Source organism: Babylonia areolata, chromosome 16 (assembly GCF_041734735.1).
Source record: "Babylonia areolata isolate BAREFJ2019XMU chromosome 16, ASM4173473v1, whole genome shotgun sequence".
Taxonomy (NCBI): domain Eukaryota; kingdom Metazoa; phylum Mollusca; class Gastropoda; order Neogastropoda; family Buccinidae; genus Babylonia; species Babylonia areolata.
This window is the reverse complement of record NC_134891.1, coordinates 27,245,385-27,262,884: the sequence shown is the minus strand read 5'-3', so window position 1 is coordinate 27,262,884 and position 17,500 is coordinate 27,245,385. Positions and strand designations below refer to the sequence as shown.

Sequence of the window (17,500 nt, the reverse complement as noted above, 5' to 3'; positions counted from 1 at the left end):
AGAAGCTATGTCTATCTATCTATCTATATGTAGAGAGAGAGGGGAGAGAGAGAGAGACAGAGAGAGAGAGAGAGAGAGAGAGAGAGAGACAGTAACACCTGTCCTGTGCTGGCACTATGCCACAATGAAGGGTGATAGGGTACTAGTCGACTATCAGCGAAAATAATTGTGCACAAGCTGTCCAATCATATATACATGCTTCTCTCTTTCTCTCTCTCTCTTTCGCTGTGTGTGTGTGTGTGTGTGTGTGTACAGATACATCATATATACAAATAGAAAAATACGTGTAAACAGAAAGAGGTGTATATACAGAGAGGAAAATCACATCCCTGAAGTTTGGGTAGGCTGATAAACAGAAATTTAACTCATTAAAAAAAATAATAAAATACAAAACACACAGATGCATTTACATAGTATGTTGCCAACCTGAGACAACCCCAACACAGAGAATCAGGATGGGCAGGGAAGGGGCATAACTCCCACAGAACAATCCCACCGTCGACAGGAAGCTGCCCAGCATGAGGCATCTGCGCTCTCCCAACTTCCGCTCCAAAACACCAGCAATCAATCCTGCGAGTGGAAACAAGACAGGGGTGTGACGTGATACAATTCAGTACAATATATTACTGTTCGTCACGGATCAACATGAACTGATTCAATACGATACGATAAGAATTAATACGATAGAATAGGATGCTATACAATATGATACAACAGGAGAGGGTGGAATAATTTTGGCAAGTTGGGACGAGGTGCAAAGGAATACGATACAAAATGCAAGAATATGTTGGGGGTGTTGTAACAATTCATGCTGTCTATACATAACCTATAGCAAGGGTCAACTCGAGGATCGACGAGCGCAGAAGCCAAGTTAAAGTGTTGGACTTTTAATCTGATGGTCTTGGGTTCGAATATCTGTGACGACTGGAGGATTAACTCACTCAGTATGGCCAGTCCTCTCTTCTCCTCTACACAGACCCCTCGGATGTCCAGTGGGTGTCTGAATGGCCCAACCTTCAGCTTCCGTCGTCAGAATTGTGGTATTCTTTGTCAAAATTCACCTCTTCAGTATAAGAGCCTTCCGCTTGCAATATTTTGATGATGGTAACTGGGGTGAAACGCTGTTAACGTCGTCTCTTTCGCCGTTCGTATGGAGAGAGTTAATGGTGGTGATTTTTCTGATCTCCCCATAAGTCTTGCGTAAATTTCAACTCTTATCTTGTTTCAGATGTTCGGCTAGAAGTGACTTTAAAAAAAAAAGTTTATAAATTAGTCTTACCACTTCGTCTTATACCCATTAGAAAAGTTGTGTTGAGCCCTTTTTTTTGTAGCCGACACGACTTTAATTGGTTCAGAGGTCGTTTAGAACAAGCGCTCACTATCACAGATTCGTTTAATTTCCACTCGATTAGTCTCGAGATAGATAACCAGTCGTAGCACTGTCTTTGCAGTTCATGTGTACCACATAAAAGTTTGACCAGCGTTGACACTGGTCCATGTACATGGTCGCCTCGAACACACACACACACACACACATCCTGTGTCGAGTTACACCATGTCTTGTATGCTTAAAGCCTCACTCAAACTGATTTTGAATTCATGTGGCCTCTGCATGCCCCTAGCCTTCACGTGAATATTTTTCCCCTTTTTATCTTTTTTTTTTTTACCCCTATTATCCTTGTTTAATCAGATGGCCTCTACATGCCCCGGGCCTGCAAATGAATATTTTTCCCCCTTTTTTATCGCTATCATCCTCGCTTAACCCTATTCCTCCAACCTAAACCTATCCTGAAAACCGGTCATAAAAAAATTGCAGTTATGATCATGGTAACGATAGTACTACTTCTACTACTACTATTACTACTGCTGCTGCTGCTGCTACTACTACTACTACTACTATTACTACTACTACTACTACTACTACTACTACTACTATGTAGTTCTTCCGATAGTCACCAAGGCAAACAACTGACCAACCAATATCACCAACCAATCGGCAGGACCTCCACTGTCACTGCACGGCTTCAGAGAAGATGCAGTCGTTTCAGATATGCAGGAATGACTAAACAATAACCTCGTTTAGGGACAAAAGTGATTACAGCATTGGCAGCGACTACTGTGGTATCATTCTGCTGAGTATAGTGAGAAAGGTTTCAGCCATGTCTTACTCGAACCACTAAAACGCCTTGTGGGATCTGTTGACCCAAAAGTCAAATGCTACTTCAGGTCGAAAAGATCCAAAATAGGCCATATACATGATTTTCTATGTCAGTCAGCTGCAAGAGAAAAAACAACTTCCCAGGAAACTTCTATGTTTGCCATGTGTCGACTTCGTCGACCCCTCAAACTTTGTTAGCAGGAATTTAAGGTTTGATGGGGAAAATGTTGCTCCTACTAAGACTTTGATCATCTCCTTTCATCGATGATGATGATGATGATATGGATACTTCTGAAAAGCCCATTCTCGGTCAGAGACCAAACTCCAAGCTCTTTACAGTCATTTCCTCAACAGGCTGCCTCCCCAGGTAGAGCCGACTGACAGCTGCCTCTGGGCGCTCATCATTCATTTCCTGTGTCATTCAATGACAATATATATATATATATATATATATATATATGTGTGTGTGTGTGTGTGTGTGTGTGTGTGTGTGTGTGTGTGTGTGTAAAGTCGCGAAAGTAACGAACTGAGAAATCAAGGCCGAAAAGTTTTGGAACATGTTCATAGCAACCACATACTTCTAAGCAAGATGTGTTCATGAAATTTGGCACACACATACTTCGTGGCAATATCCACAACTGCTCAAAGTTTGAAAGAAAAATATTGAGTGCACTTGATTTTATTCAAATTAGAATTTTCTTTTCTTTTTCTTTTTTTTTTTGGAAAGAATTGCTACTGAGGGGAAAGTATACATACTTTTTAATCAGCTCAACATGACTAGAAACCTACCAGTTTTAAGATTAGTTTTGTTGTGGTGTTGTTTGTGGTCCAATTGCTATGAAACTTTTGCATTGTATAGTATGTGTATTAAAATTTATGCCAGATTAAAGGAGAAAAACTGGTAAATCATGATGCCGAATTGTGTAATTGTTATGATTCAATGTGCTCACTGACTTACTGTGCTTGTGATATTACCATAATCCATGCAACAAGCACAACAACATTTAAAAAAAAAGAAGATCCATACAACAAAACTGCTCACACAAAAGGTACAAATTCATGTTTATTCAATAATTAATGCTAATAATAATAGATTAAATATCAAACAGTAATTTCAGTTTTGTACATCTACATCACAGCTTTCATTCTTTACACAGGACTTTACAAAATGCTTTACTTCTAGTTCCATCTATTTTATCAGAAAAAAAAGAATACACATATATTTATTTATTTATTTCATAATATAATCAGATAAAGCAGTTTACTGATAATAAAAGTATGAAATAGTGATTATTAATGCTGTATCACTATGAGTATCAGTGTGCATATCAGTGTGCATGACATGCTGCAATGCATTAAGTTACTTTATGCATAGTGTCATGTCAAGCACCTGCACACTGATATCATTTATGTAAATGTCTATGCAAAATTTTACAGTTCCATACATGTACATCTGTACAAAGTTTGTAAAAAGAAAATAAGTTTGCAGACTTCATGGTAAGTTTATACTTTAAATCATAGTACATTAACAGTTGACCACAAAATCACTCACTCATAGATGGGAGTTCACCAGCATATAATTCTTTAGTTGACAGTGTAGTTAATGTGGTGGTGTTGCCTTTCCTTCTGATGACATGACTTGCCAGTAGTGATCTCAGAATTATTCATTGGTGTACAGGCAGGCATATAAAGTACCATCATATCTTTCACGGCTGAAAAAAAGTTAAACTATTAGTAATACTGATAGTATTTACTGTTGACACAACTACATTTATTCACCTCAAAACAACACACACACACACACACACACGGAGATACAGAAACACACAGAGAAACACACACACACACACACACACACACACACACACACACACACACACACACAAACCTGACAAACATATACATAAAATATCCAATGAAGCAAATTCTTTGAAACTGAAAACCGTTCATAATGTCATGCCCTTGTACCCATGCTCAGTTGTGTGTGTGTGTGTGTGTGTGTGTGACATGTAAACACATTGTGTCACACATTGTACTGGTGTGTGTGTGTGTGTGTGTGTGTGTGTGTGTGTGTGTGTGTGTGTGTGTGATTTTCTTTTAATTTACACTCTGTTAATTTCCTCAGATTCACTTTATTATTTTAATCATTTTTTATTCCACATGTCAAACTGTGAATTTCTGTACAGACAATAAATCAGTCTTGAGTCAATCATTGCTAAATACAAATTATCAGCAACTGATTATTGGTTATACCATCATTACATTTCAATCTTTGTCAATGTGGGTAAAATAAGAATGCTTACCTTCAGACACTTCAGCTATTTCCAGTCCCCCAGTCACTTTGCTTGCATTTTCCTTGTGTGAACTGTGAGAATCTATCACTTCAGTGCAGCAAGTCTGTTTCACTCGTTTCCATGTCAGTCACCCCACTGATGGCACCTGGCGCATGTGATTTCGGCAACTACAGGCGAAAGCTTCCAACATTTCTGTATCTAGTGCAAATGTTGATTCGTCATCTACATCAAAATTGATATTGTTGCTGAAAGCTGAACGACAACCCCGCGTCGTCTGCTTTCGAAATCAGCGTCGCCTTCGTATTCACTGAGATCGATTTCATGACCATCAGCCTAGTTGGAATGGTCAGTTCCATCAATGAAGTACTGGGTTAGAAACTCACAAATGTCGTCTTCTTCACTTAATGGCAAAATGTTTGCAACGCAAGTGTAGCTTGTCAGGGAATTTCCAAGTCTGTTGAAATCCGTGCTTCCGTTCACTGCGACCATGTTTATTAAAGCTAGCGTGCTGAATGGCTGGTTTCGTCACGTGGTCTCTCTCGGCCAATAACAGACGGGGTTTTCCTTCATAGTGACGCATTGTTTACGTATGTGTCCTTATTTTGAAAGCGACTATTGGCTCATAGTTTAAAACTTAGCCAATGAGAAGAACATAGATTGAAAGATACGGACTTGGCCTTTAAAACGATGTATGATTCGACCGGTTGATTCCACGAGATTAGGGAGGACAAGCTTGTCAAAGCTGATCGATTTTGCGAAGTCATAGGCGATCAGAATGATAGGTTAGGTATTTTAAGCACACTTTTAAGGCAAAAAAAAAAAGGCACAATTATGCCTAGATACTTCAATATGAGATAAAAGAAAGCCTAAAGTTTACTATGGAGTCAAAATCTGAAAATCGACAGCCTGAACCCCACCCGCCTAAAATCGCCGCTAGCGGCAAAACTGGTCATGGACAAAGCGACTCATTTCGTGATGGAGGGTCACTAATATTTTATTTATTATAATCTTCTTCGTACATATAGACACAAAGGGGGTTCAGGCATCAGCAGGTCTGCACATACAGTGACCTGGGAGATCAGAAAAACGTCCACCCTGAACAGACCAAGTGGCGACAGTGATCGATCTCCAGAAACTGGGGTGAAAATCCAGCCCTCTCACCATCTGACCACCGCACCAATCACAGCACCCATACACTGCACTGCTTGCATCGACAGAGAAACGTCAGATTCCTTCATCATGATCAGCAGAGTAAAGCAGATGCCCCCCTCCCGCTCCCCCCACATCCCATCCCTCCCCTCCCCTTCCCTCCACCCACCCACTCACCCACACATATACACAGCCCTTGCAACCCCACTCTCCTACATTATTCCACGACTTCCCATTTCTAAACTGTACCTTTAACACATCATCAGAAGGTGCTGACTTTCATATCGGACACGGCATGCAGTCTTCATAAACGAACTCGTCTTCGTGCAAAAACCAAAGTGAGCCACGTATACATCAGGAAAGTGTCATGGATGCCACACATGCCTCCCACATGCAAAATCTGCAGTCAGCCTTACCATTAGAGTAGATAGTAGAGGCAGTGAGTCAGCATGTCCTTGTTTAGTTAACACATCGAATGCCACAGTTATTATCTTAATTTTACGATTTAAAAAAAAAGAAAAAAGAAAAAAAAGTTATCACTATTATTACCTCCCCCAAACGTGATTCCTAAACACGTGGCCTGGACAGCGGAAATGGCTCCCTTGTCTGCCTGGAAGTAGGTCAGCCAATCAGTGAACAAAGCGTTCAAGGAAACCAGAAGGGTCAAAGGTATTGCAAAGTTGACACATGCGCAGAGCCCGAACAGGAAGGACTTGAGAATGGATGACCTGCTCATCTTTACCACTTCTTTGTCCTGCACACACACACTCACACATATTTTTTTTTTTTTTAACAGAGAGAGAGAGAGAGGAAACGAAACGAAATTAATTATACAGATATATATATATATATATATATATATAGAGAGAGAGAGAGAGAGAGAGAGAGAGAGAGTAGATAGTAGAGGTCTATGGAGAGAGAGACAGAGAGAGAGAGAGTAGATAGTAGAGGTCTATGGAGAGAGAGAGAGAGAGAGAGAGAGAGAGAGAGAGAGACGAAACGAAACCAAACGAAACAAAATTAATATTTCAGTTTCACCAGGGTGATGAAGTGAAGTCAACAATATTGGCAACTCCTTTTTACCCACAGTAATTGATTTTTAAGCTGGTCGACTAAAAAAATTACCTGCTCTTTTTTTTTCTTTCTTTTTTTTAAATCCAGATCACTGGTGAAGGCATTAACAGAAATGCAGAGGCTGGAACGCACCCAGCATACATATCGTTCAAAGAAATGGGTCAAAGTTTGTGTGTGTGTGTGTGTGTGTGTGTGTGTGTGTGTGTGTGTGCGTGCGCGTGCTTTAATACTTTTCATTTCTTGTAGTAGTATTTTTATGTATTTATCTCTCTTTTTTTAAATTTATTTATTTCATTTTACTTTTGTGTGTGTGTGCGTGTTTTTTTGTGTGTGTTTTTTTAAATTAATTAATTTATTTATCTATGTGATGTTTGTAAGATGGAAAAGTGGAAAAGATGTTCTGCAAATGTTTGATGATGTTGTGAATTCACACACAATTGAAGACATGAGCGAAGACAGATGAAAACTTCTTAACTTTACTTAGAAACCACCGTTTGCGTTCAAGGTTACAGAGACCAACCTCTTACGCAAGGGACGTTATTCTTAATGATAATAAATTAGGTAGTATTAGTAGTAGTTACTTTTCTTGGACTAATGCTTTAGATACATTACATCACCACCCCCACCCCCACCCCCCGCTCCCCCCCTTCCCTCGGATAAAAAAAAAAATTCATACCCTTGGATTTTTTGTTTTTGTTTTTTTTTTTGGATTTTTTTCAAATATTCAAAACAATCCACAGAAGGTCAAATACTAGTACAATGTGTCTCTATAACAATGTAAAAAGTAGTTCACCCACTGAACAGTCAAGTGTTTTTCACACAAAAGTCTCATTCTCCATCTGCTCCAGTGTGATAGAATTAAAATATTAACTTGAATGGAACACATTCTAATAAAATGTTCTGTCCTTCTCTCTTACTACTATAACATGCAAGTTTTAAGTAAACTTTAAGATCAACATTAAAACAAGATAATTTAAAATACTAAAAATGAATCAAATTAAGATTATTATCTTGTTGGTTTTTTTTGTTTTTGTTTTTGTTTTTTTGTTTGTTTGTTTGTTTCAAACTTTTAAAGTCATGTTTGTGTGTTAGATATGAAATTTGATTTTCTTCCTTTCAGTATAGCTAGCAAACATGTGAATTGTAATGAATTATACTCAGAAAGGAGTATAAACTTAGGTGTACAGTTTGTGAGCTAGTCTTGAATTTTGTGTCGGTGATTTTTTTAAGTCATGACAAAGTCATCAAAGCGTTTTGGCAATTTCACGTTGCGTGTTGGCCTACTCTTCACAGACACAGGCACGGTCACAGGGGTCTGATTGTGGTGTGAGTAACTGTTGGGTGTAGCATGTGCATGTGATGACTGGGAATGTGCAGGTTCATCTTCATTCAGTTCCACTGGAGAATCAGGTTCTGTCTCTACAACAGTGGAGTGTCTGGGAGATTTTTTGAAGAAACTGCTGTTGCGGGTGACATATTGCTGTCCTCGCTGAGCCGTATCTTTCTTGAACCACTGATTTGTGATGATGCAGTTGATCACTGTGGTAAGTGTACAATCTTGTGACGTTGCTGCTGCTACTTCTTCAATAGTCATTGCTTTTGGAGTGGCTGTGTTCACAAGGTATTGATGTATTCTTCAGTGATCTCTTGTTCTCTACCAATCCAAGATTGTGCAACAGGGTGGTGACTAAGATAGTCTGCTGGATTGTCAAATCCAGGCCGGTAATGAACTGTCATTTCATAGGACTGAAGTTTCATCGCCCAACGTTCAATTCTTGCTGAAGAGTGAGATCGTGGATTGTTAAAGATTGTCACAAGCGGCTTGTGATCTGTGTAGATTGTGAATGGGGTTCCGAAGACGTATATATGAAAATACTCGCAAGCCCAGGTGATTGCAAGTGCTTCTCGTTCAGTCTGTGAGTACCTCTGCTCAGCTGGACCGAGAGGACGGCTTGCAAACTGAATGAAATGACCTTCTTGAGTGAGAACTGCAGATATTCCTATTGGACTGCCATCACTGTAGATGTGAGTTGGCTTTTTCGGATCAAAGTAAGCAAGAGTTGCTTCGCTAAGTGCCATTTTTAACTTGGAAAGAGCAGCCTCGTGCTTGCTTGTCCATCTCCATGGTGTGGTTTTCTTGGTTAGACTGCACAGTTCATGTGTCAGTGTGGCATAATTTGGTATGTGATGAGCACCACAAAAATTCATCATCCCAAGAAGACTGCGGACTTCTGATGCATTGGTAGGTGTAGGCAGATCAAGGATGGTTTTGAGCTTGTCTGGGCTTGGTTTGATTCCTTCTTCTCCAAACACATGACCAAGGAACTCAAGAGATTTCTTGTTGTATTCACACTTGTCACGGTGCAAAGTGAGACCTTTCTGTCGAAGACGTTCGAACAGTAAGCGCAGACTGGAGTCATGATCTTGCTGTGAAGATCCAAAACAGAGAATGTCATCACTGATGTTGATAGCACCTTGTAGATTTGACAATGCTTGCCGAATGTCTTCTTGGAAGATTTCACTTGCTGAATTGACACCAAAGAAGAGACGCCGATAACGGTATAGTCCCAGATGTGTAGCAAATGTGGTGATGTATCTTGACTCCTCATCCAATTCCAGTTGGTTATATCCTTGATTTAAGTCAAGTTTGCTGAACACTGTGGCACCTGATAATAGTGTTTTCAGTTCATCCAGGGCTGGTGTGGCATGACGTTCACGTCTGATAGCTTTATTTGCTGCTCACATGTCCACACACACACGAACTTTCCCAGGTTGATTTGGTTTGGGAATGACGACGACAGGAGATACCCATGGTGTAGGTCCTGTTGCTTTTTCAATTACATCAAGCTCTTCATCTTTCTTCAGTTGTTCTTCAATATGCTTGCGGGCATGAAAAGGAACACGTCTGTAGTGCTGTGCTACAGGTTGAATTTCTTGATCAATATGGAGCTTGACTTTCACGTCTTTCAATTGTCCTAGGCCTGTGAAAAGATCAGGATATTCCTCTTGGAGTTCTTCATGTACAGGTTTTACATGGTTGATTGTGCTAAGGAGGTTGAGTGCTTGACAAGTGTTCCAGCTAAGGATGGGTCGTTCTTTGTGTTGTACTACATACACTGTTGCAGTAGTATTGTTGTTCCCATGCTGAAGGACAGCATCAAAACTACCTAGTACAGGAATAAAGTTCTGACTTCCATATGCTGAAATTTTCTTACTGGAAGATTGTAGAGTAGGTCTTGGACTGATGTCATCAAAGTCTATCTTTGAGAGAAGACTGATAGTAGCTCCTGAATCTGCTAAAAACTGAAAATCATGTCCATTGACAGAGACTGTGAAGTGAGGTAGTTCACTTTTTGATGTGTTGGTAGTAAATACATATTCTGTGTCACCAGAGTCACTCATGTTTAATGATTTCATGCTGATGAAATTGGCTTCATCGTTGATATTTTCTAAATGGTGGACACGACACGAGATTGTCGAGGGTTCTGTGGTCTTGGTGTCTTATATCTCACTTGCTGTTTTGATGGTACTGCTGTTTGTTCTCTCGAACGGCATACTGAAGCAAAGTGATGCAGCTTCTGACATAAATGGCATGTTTTGTTGAAGGCGGGACAGTAGTGTTGACCTCCCTTGTGTGGCCATTCACCTCCACAGTTACGGCATTTGTTACGCTGTGGTGGGCGTTCACCATCATGATGACGACCTGAGTGTTGCTGCTGTTGGGGCTGTGATCTGACATGATGAACATCAGATTCTGACATTTTCTTTGATTGGGTAGCAGTCAGTTGTAATGTCCGTGCAAAAGCAAGTCAGTCTTGAAGAGTCATAGCTGGGCTAGACAGTCCTTTCTCCCTGACTTTGGAAGACTTGCAGCCAGCAATGAATTGTGATTTCATTTCTGCGTTGGCATCATGAAAACCACAGGTACCAGAAAGATGTTTTAGTTCTGCATAGAACTCATCAATGTTGTCACTTGTTTGATACGTGTGTCTGAATACATAACGTTGAAATTCTGTGTTTGTTTCGGGGTTGAAATGTGCAGCGATTGCATCACACAGTTTGCCGAAGTGCGTTTCATTTGGTCCGGGATGCAGTTGTTGCTCCGTGAACGTGTCAACAAGATCGTTCAGTTCGTCTCCAGCATACGTCAGTAATAAAGCTTTCTTGCGCTCATCGTCGTCTATAGCATATGCAGTAAAGAGATTTTTCAATCTTGAAATCCACTTTTGCCATCGTACAGCACGACCTTCTGGTGAACAGTCAAAAACAGGATATCTCGGGAGTGCAGCAGCCATTGTCTTTTTTACGTTTTTGGACTTGATCGGATTCGATCAAAGAAAATGAAAATAAGCTTACCCACTCGTCGCCAAATGTTTGTAAGATGGAAAAGTAGAAAAGATGTTCTGCAAATGTTTGATGATGTTGTGGATTCACACACAATTGAAGACATGAGCGAAGACAGATGAAAACTTCTTAACTTTACTTAGAAACCACCGTTGACGTTCAAGGTTACAGAGTCCAACCTCTTATGTAAGGGACGTTATTCTTAATGATAATAAATTAGGTAGTATTAGTAGTGGTTACTTTTCTTGGACTAAGATAAGATAAGATAAGAATAACTTTATTATCTCCAACTGGAGAAATTTGGTCAGGTGCATTATCACAACATAGACAAGTAAACAACATGGGGACCATAACTGTAAAAGTCAACAACAGCTTTTACGAATATTACGAAGATACAAATGTAAAAAATATCACATACACCGTTTCATACATACATCCACACACTGCAGGTAATAACTAGTATTCTTAATGTAAAAAAAAAAAGAAAGAATTAAGAAACATTATTTGAATATAATCATAAACATAGCCTACTATACTGCACATTGATTATAATAGATAAGATAAGATAAAGATAAATTGCGGAAAACCGCAACCAGATAATCAGCACTGCCACACCCGCATCCCCCCACCCCCACCACCACCCACCCCACATACTCGGATTACTTGATTAAACAAGAGTAATAAACATATGTTCTCAAATAAAAGCATTTCACATATTCGCTTTTAAAAACATTGAAATTAATTATTACATCGTAATTATTAAACAGAAATATATTTAGAATATGGACGTTAGCATTAGACATATTCCATTGTACATTCATCCTGCATATTGCACATTATTCCTCCTACATATTGCACATTCATTATAACTAATTGTCACGTTTTTAAGCTCAGAAAACACACACACACACACACACACACACACACACCACAACTAGAACAAGGTACAGCCTATCATGCACGGACTTTCACACGTCTCACATGAAAGTGCGCGCGCACACACACACACACACAGTTCTCAAGAATTTAAAAGGTGGATTGAACGTGGAATAAAAGTCTTAAGAGCTCTGGATTTCAACTTAAAAGTTATGTAAGGTCGTCCTGATGGCAATAGCTCATAATACTTTGCTAAAATATGCTAATACTTTAGATACATTACAATTTATTTATTTTTATTCTCTCTTTTTTTCTTTTTTCTCAAGGTTTGACTAAGCGCGTTGTGTTACGCTGCTGGTCAGGCATCTGCTTGGCAGACGTGTTGTAGCACATATGGATTTGACCGAACGCAGTGACACCTCCTTGAGCTACTGATACTGATACTGTTTCAATTTTTTTTTTTTTTTTTTTTTTTATGCGTCCACTCAGTACTTGTCTGATCTTGTTCAGCCCTTTCACTGCTGCCATCTGCTGATTCACATTCTCATTCTCTGTATCCTATATCGCAAAAACAGAAATTACGAGAACAGCGTGCATTTTCGTTCCTTGGTCTTGTCACCTGAAATAAACCTTATACCAAAGTCGCCATGCTGAAACGAAATATCAGTTCAAATATGGCTTCAAAACACATCTGCAGAAATATGCTTTCATGGATGTCTAGGTATTGTCGTGTGGTGTGATGCAAGCGCACCGACACGCGCGTGCACGTGTGTGTGTGTGTGTGTGTGTGTGTGTGTGTGTAAGTGTGTGTGTGATTAGAACAGATAGGCCCTACATTTTTCAGTGTTCCTCAACTATTTAACATTTTGTATGATCCACTGTGGTGCTTGAAGATACAAGTTGTATCGAAGTCGTTAATTAGCATAAGCGCAAGATTTTAGTAATATTTTTGTAATAATAACATGTTATCTATCTATCGGTAATTTTCAAGACCAGTCGGCTTTTGAAACGAAATCTTCACTTAACACTACTGTACCATATCTCAAGTTGCCGGGCCCAGCGGTATTCTAAGGTTCTCATGTCAGCTGAGAAAGAAGATTTCGATCTTGAATCATGTGTGCTTGGTTCCTGGAACCAGAGCTGTTCATAGAATTGCAAATGGAAACGACAAGGCGAAGAACAAATCCGATGCTGTAGCATATGACGTCAAGAACGATGATGCATGAGATAGTGCGTCACGAGTCGAGGAACCTCTTGCGCTCCTGTTCTGACATCTACGTTAAAAGAAAGCTTTCACCAACAATCCACCATCTATCATCGCTGAACTGAACTCACAAAAGGCATTTGCAGGAATTAAAGGTGATTGCAGAGAAGACCCAAACGAGCAACCACCTCCTTCGGTATGAGCAAGATCATATGATATGATATGATATGATATCAAGGCGTGCAGGCCTGACAAGGCCTTTTGCCCGCTTGAAGTGGGGAAGAAAAAGAGTCCCCACATATGTCTGGTGCATTTTTCAACATTGAGTGCGCAATGCTTGAAAAATCAAGAAATATGTAAATGAGTTTTGTATTTAAAATTTTGTAAATTAATATCAAGATATTTTTTAATGTATTCACTGTTCCTGCCGTGACACAGTTCGTGTTGTGGACTGAAAGAAGATCATGAAAACCTCGCAGAACAGGTTTTTTTTGTTGTTTTTTTAGTAATCTGTGGCAATGCCGGGGTTTGTGTGAAAGCAGAGGACATTTCTGTCATCCACCGAACTGAACAGAAAGGCAAAAAGATGAGTTTTGTGGAACACGGAAAAACAGACTGACGTCATTCACTCCGTGACTGATGTTCCAAAGGGCGGTCACTCACGAAGGAGAGGGGGCGCTTGCCGATCAACTGCTGACTGACAGCGAGACACAAAGTGACAATGCATCCAAAGCGATCAATATCTATCTACACACACACACACACACACACACACACACACACACGTAGGCACACACACACACACACACACACACACACACACACACGTACGCGCACAAACACACACACACACATACACCTTTTGTTTTTTTGCTACGGTTAATAAGTAGCTTTCTAGAATAATCGATAGCAGGGGGCGAGGGTTTAGGAGGGGCGGGGGAGGCCAGCGGGGGGGGGGGGGGGGGGGGTGAATTTTGGATGTCTTCGTGTTCATCAGTAAAAAAAAAAGAAAATAAAAAAAAGAGGCGGTGGGTAAAGGGGAAGAACACATTCAGTTGGAAACCTTTCAAGAGCGAAAAAAAAAAAATCGTACTGGCACCCTTCCTGAAAGCCGTCCCCATTCCCCGCTCTCTAAAATTACTCTCTTTCTAATCCAGTGCTACCTCCTTTCCATCCTTGTTGAAAGACATGAACGTTAACATGTATTACACATTCATCCTGCACTGACATCACACACTCGTCATACACATATTCGTATATCTTCACCTGAATAGACTTTTAGAAACTAAAAGTACCACCAATGATGCCCGCGCTTTCACATGTACTCAGATGCAAGCGTGCGCGCGCGTGCGCACTGCCCGTCAAGTGCTTGTGAAGTTCGTTTCCGGAAGACTGAAAAACAGTGTAATTGAGAAGGAGTTGAAGCCGGAACTGACAGGCGTCTATAACCTGATTCTGCTCGGATCAAAGCTCCTGAAATCGTATGAGCAGACCCCCAGTGTGGAGCAGGTGTCCAAGACACATGACAGGAAGGTCGTCTGCCGCATGAAAAACAAGAGAGGCAACGCCTTCAAGGCTCACTTGTGACAAATTAAGTCCCCTAGCATTAATTACAGAGTAATTTCCCTTTTTTACTATCTGCACCAAAACGTTTGCAAAATAAATAAAAATTCCATGCTTAGCAAAAGAAGTTCCTGTTTGAACAAAAAATGATAATAATGACTCCTCTTGTTGTTGTGTCAGAATAAGAGGTCAAAGTGCCAAGTTTAGAGAATACAAAAAATATAAATATAACAGTAAATGCAGTTTGCATATAATTAGGCTTCTTTTTTTTTTATCTTTTTGTGCCCATCCCATAGGTGCAATATTGTTTTAAACAAGATGACTGGAAAGAACTGAATTTTTCCTATTTTTATGCCAAATTTGGTGTCAACTGACAAAGTATTTGCAGAGAAAATGGCAATGTTAAAGTTTACCACGGACACTCAGACACACGGAGACACACACACACACACACACACACACACACACAACCGAACACCAGGTTAAAAATTAGACTCACTTTGTTTACACAAGTGAGTCAAAAAAGCTTCAGACGGGGTGTCGGGCATCAACCTGCACCGCGATTCACACAGCATAGTCACTGAGCATTTCTGTCCCAGACTCTGTGCGGCTTACAGTCAGGTCCATAGTGCAAGGAGTTTACAGATTACGTGCGAGAGTTTGGTGATTTTTTTTTTTCCTTGGAAACAAAGACACAATGTGGATAAATCAAATGTGTGATGTTGTTTTGAAATGTTGGATTATATATATTTAATATTGAGCTTTTTAACCGAGCTTCTCTTTCCAGTTGTCGTTCGGGTGGATTTGATGGCGCAGTAAAATTTTGTAAATCTGATTGTGTAATATGATTTTACCTTTCACAGGTAGTTGGTTGTGTTGCGTGTTTTTTGTTGAATAAATCTTTGGCGGGATACAGTGAAAATACTGAATATGAATACTGTACCACATGATCTGGGTGTCAGCGTACCACATGATCTGGATGTCAGCGTGAAACCCGTTATGTAGCCAACCAACTAAGACGCAGTTCTAGATGGAAAGTATCAGGCCAGTGGCAACATCGTGAAGGGAAATGTGATGTCTTGAAATCGACTGAAATATCACCTCACACACACAGAGAGAGAGAGAGAGAGAGAGAGAATTCGTGTTGTTGAGAGATGTAGCGCAGTCACTGGGACTTGAGAGAGAGAGGGGGGGTGGAGGAGGAAGTGCGCGGGGGGGTTAGACAGCAAACTGAGAGACAGAAACAAAGAGACAAAGAGGTATCACATATCCACACACACACACACACACACACACACACACACACACAAATGTATTCCGATCTGTGTAACACACACATCCACACTAACGTAAACTGTACCGGTCTGTGCACAAAGACTTCTTACTCACGTGCTGTGTAGGTGCGGTGAACGTTCACGGTTTGCCACCCAGTCGTGCCACTGAGTTTCACAATAGAATGCAGCGCTGGCTGGCGAAGAGCCACATACACTCAAGCGCTGCACACAGCTTGCCAAGCAATGGGAATAACAAAAAAAAATCATATTGCACACACACACACACACACACACACACACAAGCAAGCGATCTGCAGTTTGGCGGCAACACACTAGTCGTGCAACTCGCGCGTTTTTCATTACAGAGTACTGGGAGTTTCTCTCTCTCTCTCTCTCTCTCTCTCTCTCTCTCTCTCTCTCTCTATGTGTGTGTGTGTGTGTGTCATGGACAAGTCAAAACCACAATGTTGAATAGGTTGTTCTCACTAAACAAGAGTTTAGAGTTTTTGTGCAGCAGTTGTGGGTTGTCTTTTGTTCTTGTTGTTGTCGATGATGATGTTGAAAAGAGACTGAAAACAATGCCCGGAATAGCGTGTCTAAAACAATGCCCGGAATAGCGTGTCTAAAACAATGCCCGGAATAGCGTGTCTTTCCATCCATCACTGAGTCAGCCGGCGTTTCAAGCCATCTGCTACTCCGGCACCTGTTCGATTGTAACGATGGCAACCTCACGTCGATGCCGGTGCAACAGAAGAATTTTACTCTCCGTGATATTTACCCCACAGTAAAATCATGAAAAACATTTTTTTTTAAATAGAAATAATAATAATAATAATAATAATAATTTTAATAATAAAAATAAAAATGTTGAGCTTGCTTTTCCTTGAGATTACTCTAAGTTCAGTTTCAGTTGTTTTGTGACAGTTTCAATGGCTAGCTCATTAATTGTTCTTACAGTTTTCAAAAAAAATTTTTTTTAATTATTATTATGTGAAGAAATCGATCTTCTCCAGTTTTGTGGTTTGGACGTGATATCGTTGCCTCAGTTCACCTCAGTGTGTGTCATTTTCCACAATCCGAAGGACTCAGATAAAAAGGGAAAGGATGGTGCCTAGATTGTATTGTATTATTCTTTTTATCACAACAGATTTCTCTGTGTGAAATTCGGGCTGCTCTCCCCAGGAAGAGCGCGTCGCTACACAGAGAGCGACGCCCATTTTTATATATTTTATCCTGCCTACAGTCTTTTAAGTTTTCCTGTCGAAGTGGAATTTTTTTTTTTACAGAATTTTGCCAGGGACAACCCTTTTGTAGTTCGTTGACGTCAGTGGGTTCTTTCACGTGTGCTAAGTGCATGCTGCAAACGGGACCTCGGTTTATCGTCTCATCCGATTGACTAGCGTCCAGACGGACCACCGCTCAAGGTCTTGGGGAGGGGGTGGTACTGGTGACTCTGCCGGTATTCGAACCAGCGCGCTCAGATTCTCTCGCTTCCTATGCGGACGTGTTACCTTTAGGCCCTCACTCCACTTGAACATTTGATTTGAACATTCCGATTTGATTC

The 17,500-nt window shown here is 40.4% G+C and overlaps 1 protein-coding gene across 3 annotated transcripts in view; it reads right to left on the bottom strand.

Moving 5' to 3' along the window:
* Window positions 1-16,121, bottom strand: part of LOC143290959 (uncharacterized) — a 22,563-nt gene extending 6,442 nt beyond the window's left edge. The window contains exons 1-3 of one of the 3 annotated variants that reach the window (XM_076600536.1): window positions 16,052-16,121; window positions 6,151-6,355; window positions 427-570 (exon numbers count right to left, since the gene is read on the bottom strand). In XM_076600536.1, coding sequence (XP_076456651.1) covers window positions 427-570; window positions 6,151-6,337 — 331 coding nt within the window. In that variant the 5' untranslated portion in view covers window positions 6,338-6,355; window positions 16,052-16,121. Of the gene's footprint in view, window positions 1-426; window positions 571-3,710; window positions 3,871-4,461; window positions 4,654-6,150; window positions 6,356-11,031; window positions 11,135-16,051 lie in introns of those variants that run through there. The other 2 variants (XM_076600537.1, XM_076600538.1) reach the window with 2 other exon arrangements.
* Between the last annotated feature and the right edge of the window lie 1,379 nt (window positions 16,122-17,500).